We start from the raw sequence: 22,978 nt of genomic DNA on the forward strand, positions 1-22,978 counted from the left end.
CTGTCTTCTCCTTGTATGTCCTCTAGAAATGTCTCTTTTCTCTTTCTCCTGTCTGTCATGTCGCTCTGTGCCCCCCCCCTCCTCCTCATCTCCGTGTCGGACCCTCGCCGCTCTGTGTTTCCCGTGTTCCGTGTCCGTCTCCCTCACCTTCTATTTCTCTGCTGCTGTCTCTAAAACAGGGGTGTCAAACATGCAGCCCGGGGGCCAAATGCAGCCCCCCAAAGGGTCCACTCCGGCCCCTGGGTTGAATTTACAAAGTGCAAAAATTCCACACTTTTGAACTGAATTAAGCAAAAAAATAGCTTGAATTGAGGAAAAAATCTTGAATTAAGCAAAAAAAAAAATTCAATAAAGTAAAAAAAATTTTGAAGTAAGTAAAAACAAATTACCTTGGATTAAGGAAAAAATGTTGAATTAAGCAAAAAAAATCTTAAATGTAGCAAAAAAAAATCTTGAATTAAGCCAAAAAAAAAAAAAATAGCTTGAATTAAGTAAAAAATGTTGAATTAAGCAAAAAAAAAAAAAAAAAATCTTCACTTAAGTAAAAAAAAATCTTGAATTAAGCAAAAAAAAATCTTAAATTAAGTTAAAAAAAAAAATTAGTTTGAATTAAGGAAAAAATCTTAAATTAAGCAAAAAAAATCTTAAATTTAGCCAAAAAAATCTTGAATTAAGCAAAAAAAAAAAAAGCTTGAATTAAGGAAAAAATGTTGAATTAAGCAAAAAAAAAAAAAAATTCACTTAAGTAAAAAAAAAAATCTTGAATTAAGCAAAAAAAATCTTAAATTAAGTAAAAAAAAAATTAGGTTGAATTAAGGAAAAAATCTTGAATTAAGTAAAAAAAAATTCAATTAAGTAAAAAAAATCTTGAATTAAGCCAAAAAAATCGTAAATTTAGCAAAAAATCTTGAATTAAGCAGAAAAATCTTTAATCAACAACTTCAAATGTTTGTCTTTGTTTAGTGCAAAAAATAACATTAAATTATGAAAATATTTCCATTTCCAAACTCTCCTGTACCAATAAAATGTGAATAACCTGAACAAATGTGACCAACCTGAATTAGCAACCTGATTAGTAAGTTTTTATTTTTTAGTTTTTTTTATCAATTACGAGAAATTTCAGGCGACCCCATTTGAATTCCAGGCGACCCCACGTGGGGTCCCGACCCCAAGGTTGAAAAACACTGCTGTAACTAGATCTGTGTGTTGTGATTTTGCATCCTGGACTTTTTTTTTTTTTTTCCAGGACCCCCAAAAGACTAGCCTGGCAGTTATGTGTCGGTTATTGGGGATCCTCAATAAAGAACAAACAAGAATAAACAAGAATATCGTGTATCACCATATAGCCTAAAAATATTGCAGTAATAGTTAGAGGCCATATCGCCCAGCCCTAGTACCAGTATACATTTTTGAGTCCAGATTTAGGATCAAAGAAGCACAAAATAATGAGAAGAGCCTAAAGATGAATGAATTAAAAGAGTGTTGAATGTGAGCCGTGCTTGTGTGGTTGACAGTGTTGTGTCTGTTGCAGGACAAGGAGCACCCTCGTGTCCTGATTCCTGAGCTGTGTCGACTCTTCTACCAGCTGGGATGGGTAACCGGAACGGGTGGAGGCATCAGTCTGAGGAAAGGGTCTGTTCCACCTCTAAAACCCTTCATTTACTCCACTCAGCATATCAGATTTAATTTATTTATTGCCACACTGACATAAAAGGTTAATATTTTAGTGCAGCCACTAATTGGCACACTTAATATGTATCTTTTTTCTGTCTGCTAATCTTTTTTGACAATAATCTCTCAGTTTGAATCCTGTTGTGGAGTCGTCGTTTGTTTCCCTCACAGAGGCATTTGTACACCGACAGTCTGATGCGAGGTCACTCATAATGGTTTTGACAATGTGTGCAAATCTGGGCTGAAGACAGAAGGCCACAGTTTTGCCGTAATGAAAAACAAACAAACAGAATGCTTTTGACAGGTTATTACAAATATTCTTGAACTCTGTTGTTTGGGATGACAGCTACAAAGAAAGCACCACCCAGTAGCAAGTCTGTGTTTGAAATGACAGACTTATAACTTAAGCTCCAAAGGAACTTGATGAAACCAAAGGATATTTACTGACGGTGTCTCTTATAATTATTCCCTTTCATTTTGTTGAATTACTGGGTATTTTTTCCTTCAGAAGTAAGCAGTTTCAGGTATGGAACAACAAAGTGCAGGTTCATACCTTTCTTTTTTTTCTTTAAATAGTAATAAATAATATCCTATCACATTTTTTTTTTCTTCAGTCTTTTTCAGTCAGACTGAGATGGCCTAAATCTGTAGCCTCCAGTTGGTCTGTAGTGCAGAGATAGAACAACTTCTCAGACCTATTCAGTTCCTGTTAGTGGGAAAAAAGAAGTCAGTTTAAGAACCCTAAACCTGCATTGGTACTAGGGATGTAAACAATTAATCAACTAACGATTGATTGTCGATAAGAATTTGCTCGATTAAATTATTAATTGTCGGTTAATTTGCCCTTTTCTACCTTTCCACACCTGTCCGAAGGCTGCGGTTTGTCCACGCTGCGACGCTGCGGCTGGGATAGGCGGTCATTGAACTGGATCATGGCGTTGATGAGTTAGAATGTGTGTATGGACATGGAGGAGCAAACACAGACCGACCGTCTGTTTGTGGGAGCGGTGCACCCCCGAATAAATACACTCACAAATGCGGGGTCGGTATTGGAGCGTTTTCCTGGAGGTTGGTGTAGTCTACAGTCAGTGAGACAGAAGTTCAAACATCCTCCAGGCTCCTGATTCAGGACACATATGGAATGCATTTGTGAAGCTTCAGGAGGAAAAGAGAAACGAGCGAAAAGTTTCACTTTCACTTCTGCTGGGGGGGGGCACGGACTGCACCGTACCCCCATAAGTAGGACGGAAAGTGACGCACGCGTGGTTACCAACACGCACACATCAGCCGACGGTACTGCGCGTGCGTGCACCCCCCATTACACACCACCACCTTCCACCTTCCTGAACTTCAGGCAGCTCCGTTATTTCCTGTCTTTCATTATTGGACACACTGATTAATCCAGGTGTGTCTGCTACTTCTTGTTGTGACTACTGATTAATTAGACACACCTGATTAATCAGTGTGTCCAATAATGAAAGACAGGAAATAAAGTATAAATAAATAAAATATAATTTCTGTAATGGAACAATATATTCAGTGTTTTTCAGGTTAAGATTATAGTTGATTTAAACTTCAAAACTGTGGCCACTTTATTATGGTGCAGCCCAGATTTCTTGCTAGCTTGGCTTGTGTCACATTGCGACATGATGGTACGTGTACATACTGATGAAGCAAGTATTCTGGATCAACCAAGAAGTGGTCTGAATGATTTTATAGTACTGCTTTGGATTGCTAGGAATTTCAGCGAGGGCGATTGTAGGAGCGGTATCTGATAGTCTGTGGTGACCCCTCCTCTCAGGCGGTGGAAATGCCAAAAAAGTTATGGCAAGTTGAGGCGAGTCAAGCTGATACCATCGAAAGAAAAGTTGCACAGAGGCTTAATGTTCCAACTGTATGAGTCTTCTGACCTGCAAAAACAGATGGAGTAAAACATGCTTCAGTTGGTTAATAATCACAAAACACTCCAGATTTGCTCTTCACACCAAAGAACAGAAACTCTGCTTGAACAAACAAGATTGGATTTCAGTCAAAGCGTTCATCTGCACTGTTAACAAGCCCAGCAACACTAAACACACTGATTACATGTATGTTGTTGAAGACATTTGGTCCAGCCTGTTATCTTCAGATGGCTAATTAGCAAAATACTAATGATAAATAGAGACGATGAGCCACCATGCGGAAAGGTGTTTCCCATCTATCTGTGCCACTAATTACATTTCATTATAGCAATAATGGGTAGTTGATAAAAAGTGATGGTTGCCTTGTCTACACTGTGCCACAACAACATTAAGAGCAGCTCTCTGTGCATTAATAAGAACATTAAAGTAGCATTTAGTTGTAACACAACATATATTTTTCTATAGTATAATCGGAAGTACCGGTAATAGAATTAATACTTCTGAGAGATGTACTGTAGTGCAGTGCAGCAGAAGTCTTATGTTGGAGAAAATGTAAATACTCAAGTAAATTTCAGCTCAAGTACTAAATGCGAGCTCATCAGCCTTAATTTGTTCCTGTACTGGTCAGGTTTACGACATTAATTGTGCTTTGTTTGTTACTTATAAGCAGAAGAAGTGCAAATTCAGTAAAGAACCAGCCTTAATGCAGCACACCGGACCTTTTTATTACATGAATTATGTACAGGGTCAGAACCTATGGGAGCAGCCATCGCCGTCCAGAAGTGACGTACCAGCATTGATTCTGTGTGATGGAGTGCGAGTAAACAAGCAGCAGTCAGTGAGAGAGATTGAGTGGAAAGCACGTGTTTGCGGTTGTCCTAGAGACGTGACCCAGCACTGGTCAGTCATGTGTCATCTTAGACTGGTGTCTGCTGCACGGGGTCACTGACCAGTTCATCACAGTCCAGGTAATCGGACGAATCAACGATGTCAGCATGACTGACTGACAGAGCAGTGACTTAGTACTAGCACATAGACAACGGGCTATTATACAAGGCTACGTTCAGACAGCAGGTCTTAAAGGAGTGATACTTTGCTTTTTTAAATAGAATTATGCATTTTAAAACATTTCCCTGTGGTCTCCATAAACTGTAAATGCTCTGCTTGGGTCTGAATTCTTCATTCATTCAGCTCCACAGGTCCATCTTAAACCCTATTTCTGACTAATGACACCAGAAAAGGTGGTTTTGAGCGCTGGCCCTTTAAATGCACATGAGCCGCTTCAGGCCCTGCCCCTTCCAGGTCGTTGGCTGTGCTGCTCTGTCCCATTCAACCAACAACTGAACATTTTAGGTAATGGGCTCCAAGTTTGGACATATTTTCAGTTTTTGCTACAACCACTGCTGCTGACAAACAATTATGTCGTACTCAGAGAAATGTTCGTCGGAAGTCTGGACCTTATATGTGCAAATATGAATGAATGAATGAATGAATATTTATTTCAGTTATGTACAAAACACATTAAATCACATTAAAAAAACAAACAAACATAAAATTAACATAATTGTTAACTGAAAAAGGAAGAAGCTGAAGCCAAAGACTTATTTCTGCTTCTCCTATTCCCATCCTTACTCCAACTCCACACCTGAAGTTACAGCAGATTAAACATTAACACAAATTATTCTACATTCGGTTTCTTAAGTCTCTTTGAAATCATATGACTTTCATAGCCCTTGAGAATTTGACAACTTAAAGCTTTTTTGAAACTCGACAGTGAGCTACACAATTTCACTTCATCCTTCAATTTGTTCCATAATTTGACCCCAGTAACAGAAACACAGTGATATTTAACGTTTGTTCTTCCTTTACATGTTTCAGACACACACATCCCTCTTAAATTATAATTCCCTTCTCTTAACTTAAAAATTTTCTGAATACAAACAGGAAGATTTTTACTTTTAGCACGAAACATAAATTCCATTGTTTTTAAATATACAATATCAAAAAATTTTAGTCAACCAGATTCTACAAAAAGTGGATTACTTGATTGGCGATAACCAGCTTTGTTTACGACTCTAATAGCTTTTTTTTGGAGTTTAATTATCGGGTCTATATTAGTTTTATACACATTGCCCCATATTTCCACACAGTCTGACATATATGGCATTACAAGTGAACAATACAATATATGCAAACATTTTTTGTTTAACAAATCTCGAGTTTTGTAAAGAATCGCAACAGCCTTGGACATTTTACGTTTGATATATTCTATTTGTGGTTTCCAACAGAGTTTATGGTCAATAATCACTCCCAATAATTTTGTTTCATACACCCTTTCAATTTCAGTTCCATTAATTTTCAATTTTATATCATAATTTACCCTAACACCACCAAAAACCGTAAATTTTGTTTTATCTTCATTAAGTGGTAACTTATTTACGTCAAACCATCTTTTTAACTTGATCAATTCCTTCTCCACAGTTTTTAATATTTGTTTCATATTTATTCCCAAATAAAGCAGATTAGTATCATCTGCAAATATTGTAAATTTTAACTCACTAGATGCCATAAAAATATCATTTAAATAGAGTATAAATAACTTAGGTCCCAGAACTGAACCTTGTGGGACCCCACATGTTACTTTTCTAAGTTGTGAATTTGTATTTCCAATTGTTACAATATCGTGACGTAACTAGTTATAGACGTAACAAATTAAGAAGGAATTCAAACAGGTTGTAGAAATCCACTTGATTTTTGCCAAAATAAATATAAAGATAGCTTTGCAGCACCTGGAGGGTTCAAAGTCAAACTTTATGAACTATTTGGGTCCAAATACACAAATAAAAGAACCACAGACTAATAAAAGTAGTTCAGCAAAATCTGACCCCTTTAATGCACAATTCAGATTTTTTGGGTGATTTTTTTGTGTGCTCGTTCATATTACACGTTAAATGCGACTTCTATCAGTTTTGAGTATGAACTGAATGTGGCCCTGAAGTGACCCACATGTGTAAAAGAGGTCCTGATGTAATACGTGACCACGCAATCATGCACTGTGTTTACGGAAGTAACACTCCCGGGATGCAAAATTGTGACATTTGTCGCATTTCAATGACGTAAAGGTCGGATAAACGTGACCTGGCTGTTCAGACTGAAGTCTCATCGCAAAGTATCAGATACGTATTGGATTTAGGACCGCATATGAAAGTGGCCTGGGTCAGATTTGTGCTGTTCTTGTCTTTAACAGATCAGATACAGGTCACATGTGGGGGAAAAAAATCGTATTTGAGCCACATTTACCTGTAGTCGGAATGTAGCCTAAGTTATCTGACAGAACCGTTAATTTTATACGTGATCTTTTTTGAAATAGCTACCAATAAAAATTCATTACTGGTACCAATTTATACTGTTTAACATCAGTGAAAATCAAATTCAAACATTTATCCATCCAGTAAATATATATAATTTGGAAATAATAAAGACAATACATTTGTTTCTATCCAGTTCAAATGGGATGTTTGTGATATGAAGCGATTTGCATACACAGTGTGAACACACAGCAACAGTAATCACAAAAACCACAATTAATTTTAGTTAATGAACTACTGCCCCAGGTTTCTTTATCTTTATAACCACCGTGTACTAAATCTCTGACTATCTGGGCAAAAGTCTGCATGTTCTGGAGATTGTGTGACCAATGTGTGGCCTCTAATCTACTCCAATACTCCGTAAAAACGGGGTCCGGCCAAACTTAATTTAAATTATCAGCTTACCACTTATGTTTCGGATGGAAGAACCAACACAGGAGAAATGAAGAAATTCACCAAAAAGAAGGGTTGTGGTTTAAAAAGTTAAAACAAAGCTTGATTTGTTACTTCAGGCAAAAAATAGAAAAAAATTACAAAAATGTGAACATCAAAGAGAAGTCAGTTATCAACTAGTATCTCTTACGATGAACTCACTAAATCTACTTCCTCCCTTTAAGAGTCTCCTTCATTACAACTACAACTTAGATTTGCAAATCAAAAACACCCATCAAGCAAACAACTTAGACAACCTAGAACATTTCATTTCTTCTTTTCCTTTTTGGTTCATACATTTTCTCTTTTGTTTTTTTATATTGAAATTGATTTAAATTAATTAAAATAATTAAAATAAGCCTTATTGCATGTTTTAGGTCACAGGTGTAAAACATGCGTCCCGGGGGCTAAATTCAGCCCACCAAAGGGTCCAGTCCGGCCCTGGGGATGAATTTGTGAAATGCAAAAATTACATTAAAATATTAACAATCCTTTTAGTTCAGGTTCCACATTCAGACCAATTCAATCTCTAGTTAAATACTATCAGAATAACATAGAAATAATGACAACTCCAAAGTTTTCTCCTTCTAAATATAAATATTTTCATGTATTTACACTAAAACAAAGTATAATTTCGCAAAAAAACTGAATAACCTGAACAAATATGAACAACCTGAAAAGTCGTTAGAGAAGTAAGGACAATTTTAACAATATTCTGTCGGTTATTAAATGTTTTGTGTGTTTGTAGATCCACTGTGATCTGTAAGTTCTAATGTACATGTGGAAATGATAAACTGAGGCAGAATATTGTTAAAATTATATGAATAAATAAATAAATAAATTTATTTTTGGTTTTACATCAGTCATTGTACTCAGTACATCAATTGTAATAAACATAAAAAACCAAAAAAGGAATAGGCTAGAAGCAAAAGCTTATTTTTTTGCCTCTCCTTTTCAACTAATACACTGCTTACGTCAACTTTAATGTGAACAGCATTTAGCATTCACACCATAATAACAAATTTTTTAAAAAAAGTCAACAACAAAAACACATCTACCATCTCAATTCAATATTTCTGAATAATTTAAACTTTAAGTACTCTTTTTTTTTTCTTTTTTTTTGTTTTGTTTTTTTTTTTACACTGATTTTTTTCAGTTTGTTCATGTTATTCACATCTTTTGAAAGGATAGTTTGTAGATGTAAACCTTTTCATAATGTAAATTTGCTTTTTCCGTCTGAAACAGAAAAGTTTGGAGTTGACATTATTTATTTATTATTCTGTTATTATTTTACTGGTTCAGCCCACTGCAGATTAAATTCACCTGAATGTGGCCCCTGAATTAAAATGAGTCTGACAGCCCTGGTTTAGATGGTCATCTGACATCTAGGGCAAGACAAGCGTCTCACAACAAAATTGTCAAACATAAAAGTTCTACAGATGAAATAGTCACAGGAGGACTTTATTTTAAGTTTTAAAGCCTTTTCCTGCTGTTGCTTTGGTTTGACTCAGAAATGACTCCGCCTGGAGCGACCTCGCCAAACCTAGCTCTAAAAAAATCAATCGGCTTCTCCCTTTATCTTTGTGTGTCTGTTGCTAAATAAAGAAGAGCACATAGCGTTATCCTCGACATTCTCGCATGAAGCGTTCTTAATATTTAGGCAAAAAATATGACAAAGTTTTCCACAAGGCACAAATGAGGCTGACTTTCTGACTCTGCAGGTATCGATTCCTTTATTCTTTTACCTCAGGCTTTATGTTCATCTTCAGGTGCATTGGTAGAGACTTTACAAAAAGGTTTTCCAACAATAAGTGTGGAGCTGGTTAAAGATACGTGATCCGGTGTGTTGACGTGAGAGGCATTCACTGAAATGCTATTTGCACTTGGTATTACAAGAAAATTTAACAGCAGAGCCTTATACACCCAGAGTTAAATCAAAAATGATTAACTTGTGCACAAACTGCTGAAGAAAATCAATAGAAAAATGTTGCAGAAGTTTAGAGTGATGCGCCGTAAGTGCCTGCAGAGTTATTTAAGGATTGCAGAGGCCACAGAGTTTCTTTTCGGTACACACCATAACATTTTCTCTGAAGCGAAGACAAATAACCTGAGAAGAGTCCACTTGTCGGTCTGCTGTTGAAGGCCATGGCAGTCCAATATGTCATGAAAAGCTCACTCCTGGGATCACTACCTCAGCCACTAATGTCATGTCCTACTGCTTCACCTTGATACAGATACATGATAGTAAAACGTGTTTGTATATTTCACAGAGACCAAATCTACATCGCACCATCAGGTGTCCAGAAAGAACGAATACAGGTGAGCAGTTCTAAGTCCCACAGACGTTTGGTTCACAATGTTTTTTTTCTTTTCCTTCTCTGTTTAAAATAATCAATGTTGAACTTGTGGGTCATTCAGCCAGAGGACATGTTTGTATGTGACATAGAGGAGAAGGACATCAGCTGTCCACCGGCCTGGAAGAAGTTAAAGAAAAGCCAGTGCACCCCGCTGTTTATGAACGCATACACAATGAGAGGTACAACGCTTTACTGCACTCAAACACATACTGTAACCCCACATCAACCCTTGGAACTCAAGTTCTTCACAAATTTGATTCACACAGAAGTTGTGATACTGCAACTTCTCAAAAGTCTGACTGCAATGATTTTGAAGTTTAATAAACTTAAATTATACATTTGCATATCGAGGGTTTAAACTGTGTAAACCAGTGTTTTACTATAAATACTAAGTATGTGGGAAGTTTCTGTGACTAACTTTAATATTTATCAAGATCTGTATAAAAAAAAATGTTTCTAATCTGCCACAAAACTGTTTAACTCGACAGTATAACACAGTGTTTTTCAACCTTGGGGTCGGGACCCCATGTGGGGTCGCCTGGAATTCAAATAGGGTCGCCTGAAATTTCTAATAATTGCTAAAAATAATAAAAAATTAATAAAAATACTAATAAAAGATATATGGTGAGTTGAGAGATAATCCCAATCCATAACAGACATGACAAACTGTGGTTGTGAAACTGCAGCACTGTGGTTCTGTTTGTGTCACATGTTCACTGTGGTCAGTTTCAGATGCTGCAGCTCTTTCATAATTCATAGTTTCAGTTCTTGTTTGTTCAGTATTAATTGTCCTCCTTGTAAATCCCAGCTGGACTGACTGGACAGATCCTGAGCCTTTGTGCAGTAATCTACACCTGGATTTACTGCCTCTGTTCACAATAATATACATTATATAGACTAAATGTCCTCTAAAATTAATGTTTATTTGCAACATAGTATAGCAAACTATTTCAATTTCAACTGAAGTTTTTCACAAATCTGATTCACACAGAAGTTGTGATACTGCAACTTATCAAAAATCTGACTGCAATGATTTTTAAGTTTTATAAACTTAAATTATACATTTACATTTTGTTGTGTATCATTCAGTTACTGTATTATGTATTTGTTGTGGTTCGATACTAAAATTAGGAAATTTGTATTGTTTGATTCTTGTATTAAGTTAGTGATAAAGGTGTAAAAGCACTGAGGGGTTGGATTAAATAAGTTTAGACTTCTTCCTACAACTTTTTCGACCATGCAGAATTCAGACTTGTATGTGCTTGAAGAAAGATTCTGTTCATTTCAATGTTATTTGGTTTTTGTCTTAATTTGCTTCGCTTTGTTTTATTTTGTTTCTTTGCACGTTCTAAATAAAGAAATAAATCGAGGGTTTAAACTGTGTAACACAGTGTTTTTCAACCTTGGGGTCGGGACCCCACATGGGGTCGCCTGGAATTCAAATGGGGTCGCCTGAAATTTCTAGTAATTGTTAAAAATAATAATTACAAAAAAAAAAAGTTTGTGAAGGTAAACTGAAATCTCTAATAACTGCAGCTGAATCTCTCTGATCGTTTTGATCATTTATAGCCGTTTCTTCAATAGTTTTTGTTTTTATTTAGCTTTTAAAGATCCTCGTATATTGTAATTCATTCTTTCATCCAATTTTTTTAGCTTCTCTAAATCAAAACTTTGCTCATAATAGGTAAAACAGATGTATTAATAATAATAATAATAATAATAATAATAATAATAATAATTTGAATAATAATAATAAAAGCTAAAATCCTCCAAATAAAAGTAAATCTTTATACAAGTCTGTGTAAGTAAACTGAAATCTCTAAGAACGCTGCAGCTGAATCTCTGATCGTTTTGATCATTTAAAGCCGTTTCTTTAGTCGTTTTTGGTTTTATTTAGCTTTTAAAGATCATCTTATATTGTTAGTCATTCTTTCATCCTATTTTTTTTTTTTGCTTAGTAAACTGAAATCTCTAAGAACTCTGCGGCTGAATGTCTCTGATGGTTTTGATCACGGACAGCGGTTTCTTTCTGTTCTCGGCTGCAGATATTATTTGAGTCGACAGCAGAGGCCTGGTACACAACACCCCCCACATGACTATCTGCCTTTCCTTTTCTATAATACAGGGGCACAAGCAGTCATACACACCCACTCTAAGGCTGCTGTCATGGCAACGCTGCTGTATCCTGGCAAAGAGTTTAGGATAACGCACCAGGAGATGATCAAGGGGATTCGCAGAGGTTCCTCAGGCACCAACTATCGGTATGTAATCAAGCAGCAAGGATTAACCAAAGAGCTTCTAAATATTTTCATTTCTCACTCAAGTGTGAGTCTCACTTATGGAAGTATCTTGGCACATGGAATGATTTAGTAGCGAACACAGTGTGAATTTGCACAGACAGTAATGTTTGGCGTCTTTGTTTTTTTTTTTTTTTTTTTTTGCTCCTTTTTGTGCACCGGTATCCAAAATAAATGTGTTTCACTTGCCAAAGATCAGTTTAGTGAATAAAAGTTTACAGGAAAGAGTGACAATAATTAGCCGAGGTGTGGTTCTGGCAGAACTTTAACGAAGAAGGAAGAAAAATTCCCAGCATCGCCTGAGGTGACTGCCAACCCTGTGGGAACCAACATGTTTGGCTCCTGGCCCTCAGCAGGATTAGAGGAAATGTACACCAGGTCCTTCAGTCAGTCACAGAGTGCACTTTCATCCACTGGGCCTGGATTCCCACATGGAACAACAGAGACGTGGACGCATCGTCTTAACTAGGGGTGTAAGAAAATACCGGTATCCCAATATATCGCAATATTTCACTTCACGATACTGTATCGATATTAAAAAGTACTGTATCAATATTTGTAGGTATTTATTCAAATGCAGATATGGAGGAGGTCCATTTTTGTTTTTTTGTTTTTCCAGTTCTTTTATTTCTATTTTCACATGGGTATTTTGTTCTGTTGTTTGTTTACTACAAAAGTACTATTGTGATATTGCAGGTCATAAATGTAGCTTTTTTTTTTCTAGCTTACCGACCGACAGGCCGTAAGCTATTGTCGTCATGCGGCGTCCGGCGGCGTCTGTCGTCTGTCATCCATTACAAAACTTTCAGTCATCTTCTTCTCCGAAACTACAATTCCGATTGACTTCACACTTGGTATACAGCTTCTGTATGATGATGTCAACAAAAGTTAGTGAAATTATTTGGATCTGGATCTGATTCTAGATTTAGTGCAACTTTGAAAAATGTCCCCATTATAAGAGATAGGAAGTGGATGGACGCAATAACTCAGTAAATATAAATGATATCCAGTGTAAATTTCTACAGTCCAGTCCACACACAAACTGGAAAGTAGAGTCAATAAACAGTAGATGCAGTGTTAAACCAAAAAATTCAGTAAAAAATGTGATTCTAGCAGAAGTTGTGTGGGATCATCTGGACAGAGAATAAACACCGCCTCAGCCCAGGGAAGGAAACTGCTGCATTAGAAGACAAGATGACCGAGGAAAACTTTGAGAGTCTGAACCAAAATCACACTAAATATTGATGCTGGCCTGTATTAGACATTCAGTTCTTTTTGTGTGTGCGTTTAATACTGTGCACTTATAAGAAAAAAAAAAATACTGTGTACATATCTCCTGTGTTTTCTGGTTGAATCTTAATAAAGAAGCTGCGAAACCATTACGTATGCTCATCACAACCCTGCAAAATGTACAAAACTGAAGATGGCCTCAGAGTTTTACGCAGGACTGAAGTAAAACTACTGAATTTATAGTTATTTTAATGATCGGCCCTTAATAATGACCGTAAGTTGAAGAAGGCAATATAAATGAGCAGTAAATTATACGTAAGGCTTTATAATTTGATACGTCTCTAGGGTGGAACAGGATCACTTCTAATATTTTATTTTCATGTTAGTTTAAGATCATTTACAAACCTGAAGGAATTTGGGTTGAAAACTTTCCTTGTTTTAACATCACAGATTTTTAGGTTAATAACCCACTATGTGTATGATTTCCAAAAATATAAATGAAGAAATATATTACTGTCTCCTAATTATCTCCTAATTCCAAACTAATATATATATTTTTTTATTCTTTACTGTTTTTATAATTGATGTGTATGTTTTACCTTCAGCCTCTTCCAGAACATAAAATCAAATGTTGCTGCACTGTTCAGTGGTATTTTGCAATGAAAATAAAGCTTATTCTTACTAATATTTTGTAAATACTTCATATTTTTTTAATGAAAACGTCCAGTTGTTTCACAGACAGTTTCACTGAAAGTTTTTAGATTTGTAAAAGAATGATTACCAGTCCTTAATTGCACATGAGATTATGGTACTGCCCCTTTCCTCAGCCCCTCCGAAAAACACCTACTGTCACATCCTATGTTTGCAACAGTAGATAGATAGATAGATAGATAGATAGATAGATAGATAGATAGATAGATAGATAGATAGATAGATAGATAGATAGATAGATAGATAGATAGATAGATAGATAGATAGATAGATAGATTGATTTACTGATTTACTGATTTACCTTATTAATCCCAGGGCTGTCAGACTCATTTCAGTTCAGTTCCACATTCAGTCTAATCTGATCTAAAGTGGCCTGGAACATAAAATAATATAAATAATAGGAGAAGAACTTTAGGGTGAAAAAAGTAAAATTCTGTGATGAAAATGTTTACATCTATGAATTGTACTCAAACATAACATGAACAAATATGAACAACCTGAAAATTTTTAAGAAAATAAGTGCAATGTTAACAATATTATGCCTTAGTTTATTATTTATCCATATGCATCACAACTTAGAGATCACAGTTGATCTAAAAAAATACACAAAACATTAAATAACAGATAGAATATTATTAAAATTCCACAAGCTTCTCTTAACAGATTTCGGGTTATTCACTTTTTTTTTTTTTAATAAAAGACTACTCTGTAAATGTAAATATTTGTGCAATTTTACTTTTTTTTACACTAAAACAAAGAGAAAAATTTACCGTTTCCATTATTTATAGGTTATTATGGTAGTATTTTACTGGTTTTGATCATTCTTAGATTGAACTGACCTAAAATGCTTAGATAGATAGGTGGGTGGGTGGGTGGGTGGGTGGGTCAGCTGGTGGGTGGGTCGGTAGACAGACAGACTAAAATGCCATGGACTCATAACCCCCCCACACCAGGAATGGCAGGGACTGTCCAGTGAATGTTGTGTGGATCTCATAGATATTAACATTTATAAATTTACTCACTGGATCTGTTTCCATTGATTAACATTTGCTATTTATCAAGTACAAACATTACAGCACAGTTTTTATCACTACTTAAACTCATAATTTAATAGAATATAACTGCAAGTTCCCAGAAGGACACACTGTTATTTATTTGTGTTTTAATGAATGTTTATATTATGTATCATGGACGGTGTGAGTCTGACAGCAGATATATTTTAGGTAGGGGGAAGGAAATGAGGTGCACAACAACGGGAGACGAGCAGAGTTGAACCGGTTCCACGTAGTGGAAATGAGGAAATAGAGGAATTAGTAAAGAGTCTGGAGTTTCACTGTCACTGTACACCCCCCCCCCCACCCCACCCCCAAACCAGGCCCAGTGTCATCTGTTCTTATTATTTGTTCATACTGTATATGTTCTATTTTCTGTGCAGATGAAAATATAAAAGACAGTTCATGCAAACACACCTGTTTGTACTCTTTTATTCCCTCAGCCAATGAGAATCGATAAGAGAATCGGATCGATAAGCAAAATTGATGATGGAATCGGAATCGTTAAATTCTTATCGATTCCAATCCCTACTTGTGGTTGATTCTTGATCGCACATGCAGGTGAGATACAGGGCCAATGGTCCTATTATTTTTTTATGCCTTAATGACTTGTTTTGTTTGTGTATGTCGTGTGCACAGATATGACGACACTCTGGTAGTGCCCATCATTGAGAATACTCCAGAAGAGAAGGACTTGAAAGACCGGATGGCTCGAGCCATGGACGAATACCCAGAGTCCTGTGCGGTCCTCGTCCGAAGACACGGAGTCTATGTGTGGGGAGAGTCATGGGAAAAAGCCAAGACCATGTGAGCTTTGTCTTTTGTTCCAGTACTCACACGAGTGGATGTGGGACACGTGGAACAACTCATTTTCTCCTGGAACAAACTCAAACGATGCTGCTTTTTTTTTTTTTTTTTTAGGTGCGAGTGCTACGATTACCTGTTTGACATGGCCGTCCAGATGAAGCAGTGTGGACTGGACCCCTCGGCCCTTCCCATGGAAGAGAAAGGAATCGTTTGACTTTCTCAGCTGGCAGCTTTTTGTGAAAAAGAAATTTGGTCCAGAGGTCAGTGCAGTTGAGTCAGGAGCACAGATTGTAATCATTTGCCTTTCACTCTTGCCTACTTCAGCTTTGATGAAATTTGATGGTGTTAAAGGAAATTTGATAGAGTTAAAGGAGAGCGACTGCTTGTGATGCTGAATCCCCCAGAGGAACGCTGCAAAACACTGTGGGACGACTCAGGAGTGAGCAGATGTCAAATCAGCGTCCTCAGGTTCAAATGATTTTGTATTCAGGTTCGACTGCAGTGAATCAAAGTCTGAAATGTGTGACAGGCATGGACACACCGCGATTCTGAAATATGAGGATGATTAGAGGTCTGGGCCGCAATCAGTAAAGGAGCATGGAATGTACCGGACATTGTGTGTTTGAGCTTTTTCAGGCATTTCTGAAGTTTATCGACATGTTAGAAATTTAAATGTAAAACATAAATAATAAAAGTTTTTAAATGAAAAAGAAACATTTCTGTCCTATTTTGTGATTCCGATAGGGATTCGTGTTTCTTTTTCCACTTTAGACAAAATTGGTGATAAATACTAGAAATGTAAAACCAAAAATGTTCAAATGCTTCTAATGAAACATGTCGAGTCAGTCAGACGGTGATGCTGGAAATGCATGGACCCAAGAAGAAAAGTTGTTACATAGGCCGTTTCTCAATACCAAGAACGCAGAGTACGGTCTTACAGAGTCGGTCTTTGTAAGAACGGTCTCAGAGAACGTACTTCCCAAGAACACATGTTTATCTGTAATTAGAACGGCTGCGTACTTGTGAACTTTCCCCCTGTCTCTGCTGTATTTACACCATCTGCTCCGTAATGGAATTCCCTCAAATCACCACAATGTCACCCGATTTCATTTCAGTACATTTGGACTAGGGGTGTAACGATTACCGGTATAACGATAAACGGCGGTAAAATTGCAGATGGTTAGTATTACCGTTTAAATTCTAATTCTAATGATAACTGTGTTTGATTACCGCACTTTTCTGGAGAAAACGCCCATGTAAAGATCTGCTTTTATGACAAATATTTGAGTATAGTTTTAATTTATTACAATTTTAATTTTCTATACCTAATATTTGGAACCAATATTCACTTTTAAAGTCTTTGAAAAGGTTCGTTAAACATCTGTGTGTTATTTATGCAATAAATTATATACATTTTTCAAATTGGATTTTATATATTTTTGGTGTTTTCTGTCCTTTTATGTTTTTATAGTAGGTTAAAGTGAAAAAATAATAGACAGATGATCTAGATGAAGTTGTGCAGAAAAAACAGATCCCAAACATGGGTATAGTAAACATTTGTTTCTATAGTATATAAAGGCAAAATCAAAAGGACTGAAAAACAGACAGAATAGACTCAGACCACTAAGGGTTAATATTTGAATGTTTCTGCCAAGAAAAAGTGCATTTGCCAATTATTATTATTATTTTTTTTTAAATACAACTTGGTTAAATTATTTCAGTGTGTATGTTAGTACTTGTTGAACATTTTAAGCACAATTTCAACAATGCCGCGATAATGATAACCGTGATATGAAATTTTCATATGGTTCCATCCCTAATTTGTACTTGTATTTACTTGTCATTTTAAAGCCGCAACCAATTAATTGACTCAAAGTGATCCAAAAAAATCCTTCAACCACAATTCTCCTGAATCACAGCTTTATTTCCTTCCTTTCTCTGCTGTTAAACATTGGTTCCACTGTTGTGTTTCACACGGACGCTTATTGTGACGCACATAGAGGCTTCAGTTCAGGAAAACTGCAATAGAATATTTCCCTTCAATTCGAGTCGATGAATTGAATCGTGAATTTTTGCATTCGCTTCAAGCACCTAATCGATTAATCAGTTTCAGCTCTATGTCATTTATACATTCTGTATATTTTTCAGAACTGTAATACATGTCATCAGTTCAGCCGGGCACAGTCGCCGTTCATGTCAGTGGAGCTGGCACAAACTGCATCTTGGGAATTATTTCCCGGCCAAGTCTACACGAGTCACCAACCAGTGCATCCTTGGTTTAAGCTAGCGGACAAGAACAGCATCTGGGTATTCCATGCATTGTTGGTTTATACCAGGGGTGTCAAACATGCGGCCCGGGGGCCAAATGCATCCTGCCAAAGGTTCCAATCCGGCCTGTGGGGTGAATTTGTAAAGGGTAAAAATCCCACCGTCCAGGCTGTGGAACTCACTTTAGTGTCGGTTCCACATACAGACTGATATGATCTACAGTCAAATAATAACAGCAGAAGAACCCACACAAAACAATGACTGCAGATTTACTACTGGGTCTGATGGGAAAAAAACTGTATTATGTCTATAAATCACAGGTGTCAAACATGCGGCCCGTGGGCCAAATCCAGCCCACTAAAGGGTCCAGTCCACCCCACTAAAGGGTCCAGTCCACCCCACTAAAGGGTCCAGTCCACCCCACTAAAGGGTCCAGTCCGGCCCTCTAAAGGGTCCAGTCCACCCCACTAAAGGGTCCAGTCCACCCCACTAAAGGGTCCAGTCCGGCCCTCTAAAGGGTCCAGTCCACCCCACTAAAGGGTCCAGTCCACCCCACTAAAGGGTCCAGTCCACCCCACTAAAGGGTCCAGTCCGGCCCTCTAAAGGGTCCAGTCCGGCCCTCTAAAGGGTCCAGTCCGGCCCCTGGGATGAATCTGTGAAATGCAAAAATGACACTTAAGATATGAATCCTCTTAGTTCAGGTTCCACATTCAGCCCAGTTCAATCTCCAGTGGTTCAGACCAGTACAATACTCTCATAATAACCTAGAAATAATGACAACTCCAAATTATTTTCTTTGTTGTTGTGTTAAAAAAATAACATTACATGAAAATGGTCACACTTACAAACTATCATTTCACCAAAAAAATGTGAAAAACCTGAAAAAATGTAAACAACCTGTAATTTCTTAAGGAAAATTCAGTGTAAGTTTACTCATGTTCTGCCTGTTATTAAATGTTTTGTGTATTTGTAGATTCACTGTGATCTGTCCGTTGTAATTACCCCTCCCAACTACAATTATTGTATGAATTTTAACTTTTTTGTTTTCCCATTTACTTATAATAGGCACAGTTTCCCATGTCTGTAGCAGCAAATCTATGGGTTGAATTCAGACCAAATGTGGTTTCTAGATTACCAGTGACCCAGAATGGATCTCATTCCATTTTGGGAACAGTAGGTCACAGTTCACATTTTTTATAAATGTTTAAAATCTTCCCATTTACTTCTAAAGGGCCAAACATGTGTGAGGGGCGGGGTTTGTTGTGTCTGCCACCACTTCTGCACATGTAGAAATGAGAAGATGAGGCACAATATTGTTACATTTGCACTTATTTTTCTTAGAAAATTTCAAATTGTTCATAGTTGTTCATGTTATTTACATTTTTTAAAGGATTATTTGTAGATGTAAATATTTTCACAATGTAATTTACGCTTTTCACTCTAAAACAAAGAGAAAAGTTTAGAGTTGAGATTATTTGTATATTATTGTTATTATTTGACTGTTCGGCCCATTTCAGATCATGTTGGGCTGAATGTGGAACTGAACTAACATGAGTTTGACCGCCCTGCTATAAATAATGACAACTTCAAAATTTTGTCCATTTTAGTGCAACAAATAATCTCTTAGTGCAACAAATAATCTCTTTACATCCCTTAACAGTATTGTGATATATCACGATATATCGTATTGTGATCCTAGTATTGTGATTTGTATGGTATGGCCACATTCTTGCCAGTACACGGCCCTCCTCCCCACTGAGCGCCACTCATGTTGTTCCCAAATGTAGGTCCCATGTTCACAGTAGAAGGGGCGGGACTGCAGCTCCATATGTCACCAAACTCATGTCTTTGCTTGTGTTTATGAAAATATAAATGTTTGTTTTATTTTGTTATAATTTCATAGAACTGAAACCAAACGATTTGGCTGAATTGTAAAAGAGACAAGGGCAACTAGTTTGGCATTCTCACTGACCCACTGTAAAAAAAAAAAACACCTAAAAAGACAGTTCAAGACGTTTGTTCAGAAGACGTTTTCTGAAATCAAACCTTAAAAGAGCGTGAAATCCTGGAGTGGCTGAAGAGTAGACAACTTCTTTTTTATTCCTTGGCTCCCACAGAATGATGCCTGTATTTTTCACTTTTTGACAAACATAAATACTTATTTGGACTTTAACCCTTTCATGCATAGTGGTCACTACAGTGGACAGCTATTCTACAATGTAGTTTAACTGGAACTTCTGTAACAGTACCTGAATGTCTGCATGAGTGAATATAAAGGCTAGGAAATAAAATGTTAGTAATATTTAACCCATAAAGACCCAGTGTTTTGTTTTTTGTTTTTTTGATGGCAGTTCCCAAATGATTTTTTCTCTCTATTTAACCTTTCTTAAGTATTTATCACCATTTTACTATTATATTATCCTCTGTATTTAGCATTTTTTCAGTGTAAAGTAGGTATTTTATTATATTTAATCTGCCGATCATGTTGATGTTTATTGAAACTCAGAGTAAATTCAAAGGTTACTGAATCAGGAACAGTAAAAAACAGGGGAAAAAAAGTGACTTTTTCAGCAAATTTATCATTAAACTAGTGTCTCAGTCCACTATCATTGATCCAACTCCATGGGCTTTACTGGTGAATCAATGTTGTAGAAGATGACAGTGTTTCCACGGTAACTACGACGGAGCTTCTGAACGTCCAAATGGGTCATATCTGATGGCCATGAAAAGATGAAAAACTGCATTTGATACTAATTATTTACATTTTCATGGAGTTAGAAAAGAAAGTCCAGCTGAGTGGACATTTTTTTAACTCCATGAAAAATAGGTTCATAAAAAAAATTGTGTTGCATTGTTTTTTTCACGCCTAAAGAGGAATAAAAACACTCAAGAAAAAATATTGACTCAGGTTCTCATAATTCATGCATGAAAGGGTTAAATCAACATTACAAACACAGTTACTCTGGTCATCTTGTCAAACTCATTCCAGTAAAATTAACTCTGAACTGCAAACGGCTGTAGGTGTGGACGTGCTTTCATTCTCACTCCTTCAGTCCTAGCGGCGGGCCGGCGTCAGTCACAGTGTCAGTAGATCCTCGGCCAGCATGCCTCCAGTCTTCTGCATACTCATCTCTTCTGAAAGCCAGAGTTGTTCTTTTAACAAGCTCCCTCTGCTGCCACCATCCCACCGCTTTTTCTACTGTATTCACTCCAAAAAGAACACTGTCAATTCTGCTGCAGGCTTATGTGAAATTGGAAAAACAAGGGGAAAAAACAACACAACTGTAATTTTGTGCACTTCCAAGAGTCCTCCTCATCCTTTCAATGAGGAATTCAGATAAAGTCATTTACAAAAGGAGCTCAACCTCCACCCATATCCTGTCAAATTCTCCCAATCAAACATTTTCTTCATTTATTGATGAGCTCGAGTTGTTTGTACCATACTGTCCTGAAAAAAGCTCCATTTGCCAATTTCCATTTGAAAGATGAACCAAATATTAAACCTACACCTCAGCTAAACGTATTCAAATGCACTTTTTCACATGTTCAGATGTCTGTTCCTTCTTGGTTAGCAACAGTAACCAAGGGGGGCTTGACTTAGTGAAAGGTCACTTAGCTCATCTGAAGTTTCTAAAGCCATGACATCAAAAGTATTCGAACTAAAGATGAAAGGCTGTGATTCTGGGCCCTGGCCTTGGGCTGTTCACCAGACCACAATCAGCTGTTTGAATGGAGTCTTATGGGACAAGTGGCTCAGGTCCAGTCTGGAATATCCAGATTTATCTCCACACTTTGTCCACGCACTGGGTACAGGTACATGATGTTTTTTAAATCCAATTTATTTTTCCAGAAGAAATTAATTCAGAACTAAAGTATTTTCTCTTTTGTTTCCATGGAAATGTTAAACCTGAATAAAGGTTTACATGAGGTATGAATGAGGTAGATCAGTGAGCAGAAGGGTTTGTGCTGCAGCACTCGCAGTCCTTCTGTTAGCTTAGCTTAGCCCTTCTCTTAGCTTAGCATAGTCACTGCATTTCCATGGTCACACATATCCAGTTTTTTAAAGGTGATTTGTTGTCTTTTCTCAGTGATTTTGTCAAATCCGATTCTCTCTAATTATTTCTTCAGATCTGCGACTTACTGCACTCATACAATCTGTGGACTGTTGTGTTGACGGAAGTTGGAAAATCTTTTTGTTGAAGGGATGCATGCGCTAAATTAGCTTTGCTTTAGCGTTTTAGCTTTGCATTAGTTTTTATTTCCCAGATTTTCTTCCTGCAGTAAGTCACATGACCATGATCTGAGCCTCAGTTTGTGATCATATTGACCCCAGCGGACTAAAGGAATGATTAGGGAGAACTGAACTGACCCAAATCACTCCTAAAATACTACAAATCACCTCTAAAAGCCTGGCTACGTCTGAGCAGAGGAATGAAGCCATTATGCTAAGCTAGGCTAAGCTAAGCTAACGTTAGGGCTGCAGTTCAAACTGTTTGTCCCACTTGTGGAACTCATTAGTTCAGGACAAATGAATGAATCCAAAGCCAGTGTTGAACTGTTCCTTCAGGGTTTTCCAGGCTGGTAGATCCCATCAGAATATTCCACTGGAACGCTTTGGGAAGACTAGACTGCAGTGCAGATTCTTCCACCAGCGCAGAATGTGTGCGTCATCGCCACAGGACAAGACACTGAGCATGTGCAGAATGGAAGGAATAAAGTCCAAACGGAATAAAGGCTTTACATGTCCAGGAAGAATTTAGAGCGCAGTTAAAAGAGGATTAAACCACTGACTTTAATCAGGTTTAAATTTAATCCCAAATTTTCTTTTTCAACTGGAATAAGGTGTTTACATGGACATCTGAAATAGGATCCAACCTTTAATCA

The 22,978-nt window shown here is 36.9% G+C and overlaps 1 protein-coding gene across 3 annotated transcripts in view; it reads left to right on the plus strand.

The window, feature by feature from the left end:
* apip (APAF1 interacting protein) overlaps nt 1–16,433 on the plus strand; it is a 37,168-nt gene extending 20,735 nt beyond the window's left edge. For all 3 annotated transcript variants that reach the window (XM_030131072.1, XM_030131071.1, XM_030131073.1), the window contains exons 3-8: nt 1,532–1,632; nt 9,643–9,691; nt 9,791–9,908; nt 11,855–11,990; nt 15,659–15,826; nt 15,941–16,433. In XM_030131072.1, coding sequence (XP_029986932.1) covers nt 1,532–1,632; nt 9,643–9,691; nt 9,791–9,908; nt 11,855–11,990; nt 15,659–15,826; nt 15,941–16,040 — 672 coding nt within the window. In that variant the 3' untranslated portion in view covers nt 16,041–16,433. The remainder of the gene's footprint in view (nt 1–1,531; nt 1,633–9,642; nt 9,692–9,790; nt 9,909–11,854; nt 11,991–15,658; nt 15,827–15,940) is intronic.
* The last annotated feature ends 6,545 nt before the right edge of the window (nt 16,434–22,978 follow it).

Source organism: Sphaeramia orbicularis, chromosome 3, assembly GCF_902148855.1.
Source record: "Sphaeramia orbicularis chromosome 3, fSphaOr1.1, whole genome shotgun sequence".
Lineage (NCBI taxonomy): Eukaryota > Metazoa > Chordata > Actinopteri > Kurtiformes > Apogonidae > Sphaeramia > Sphaeramia orbicularis.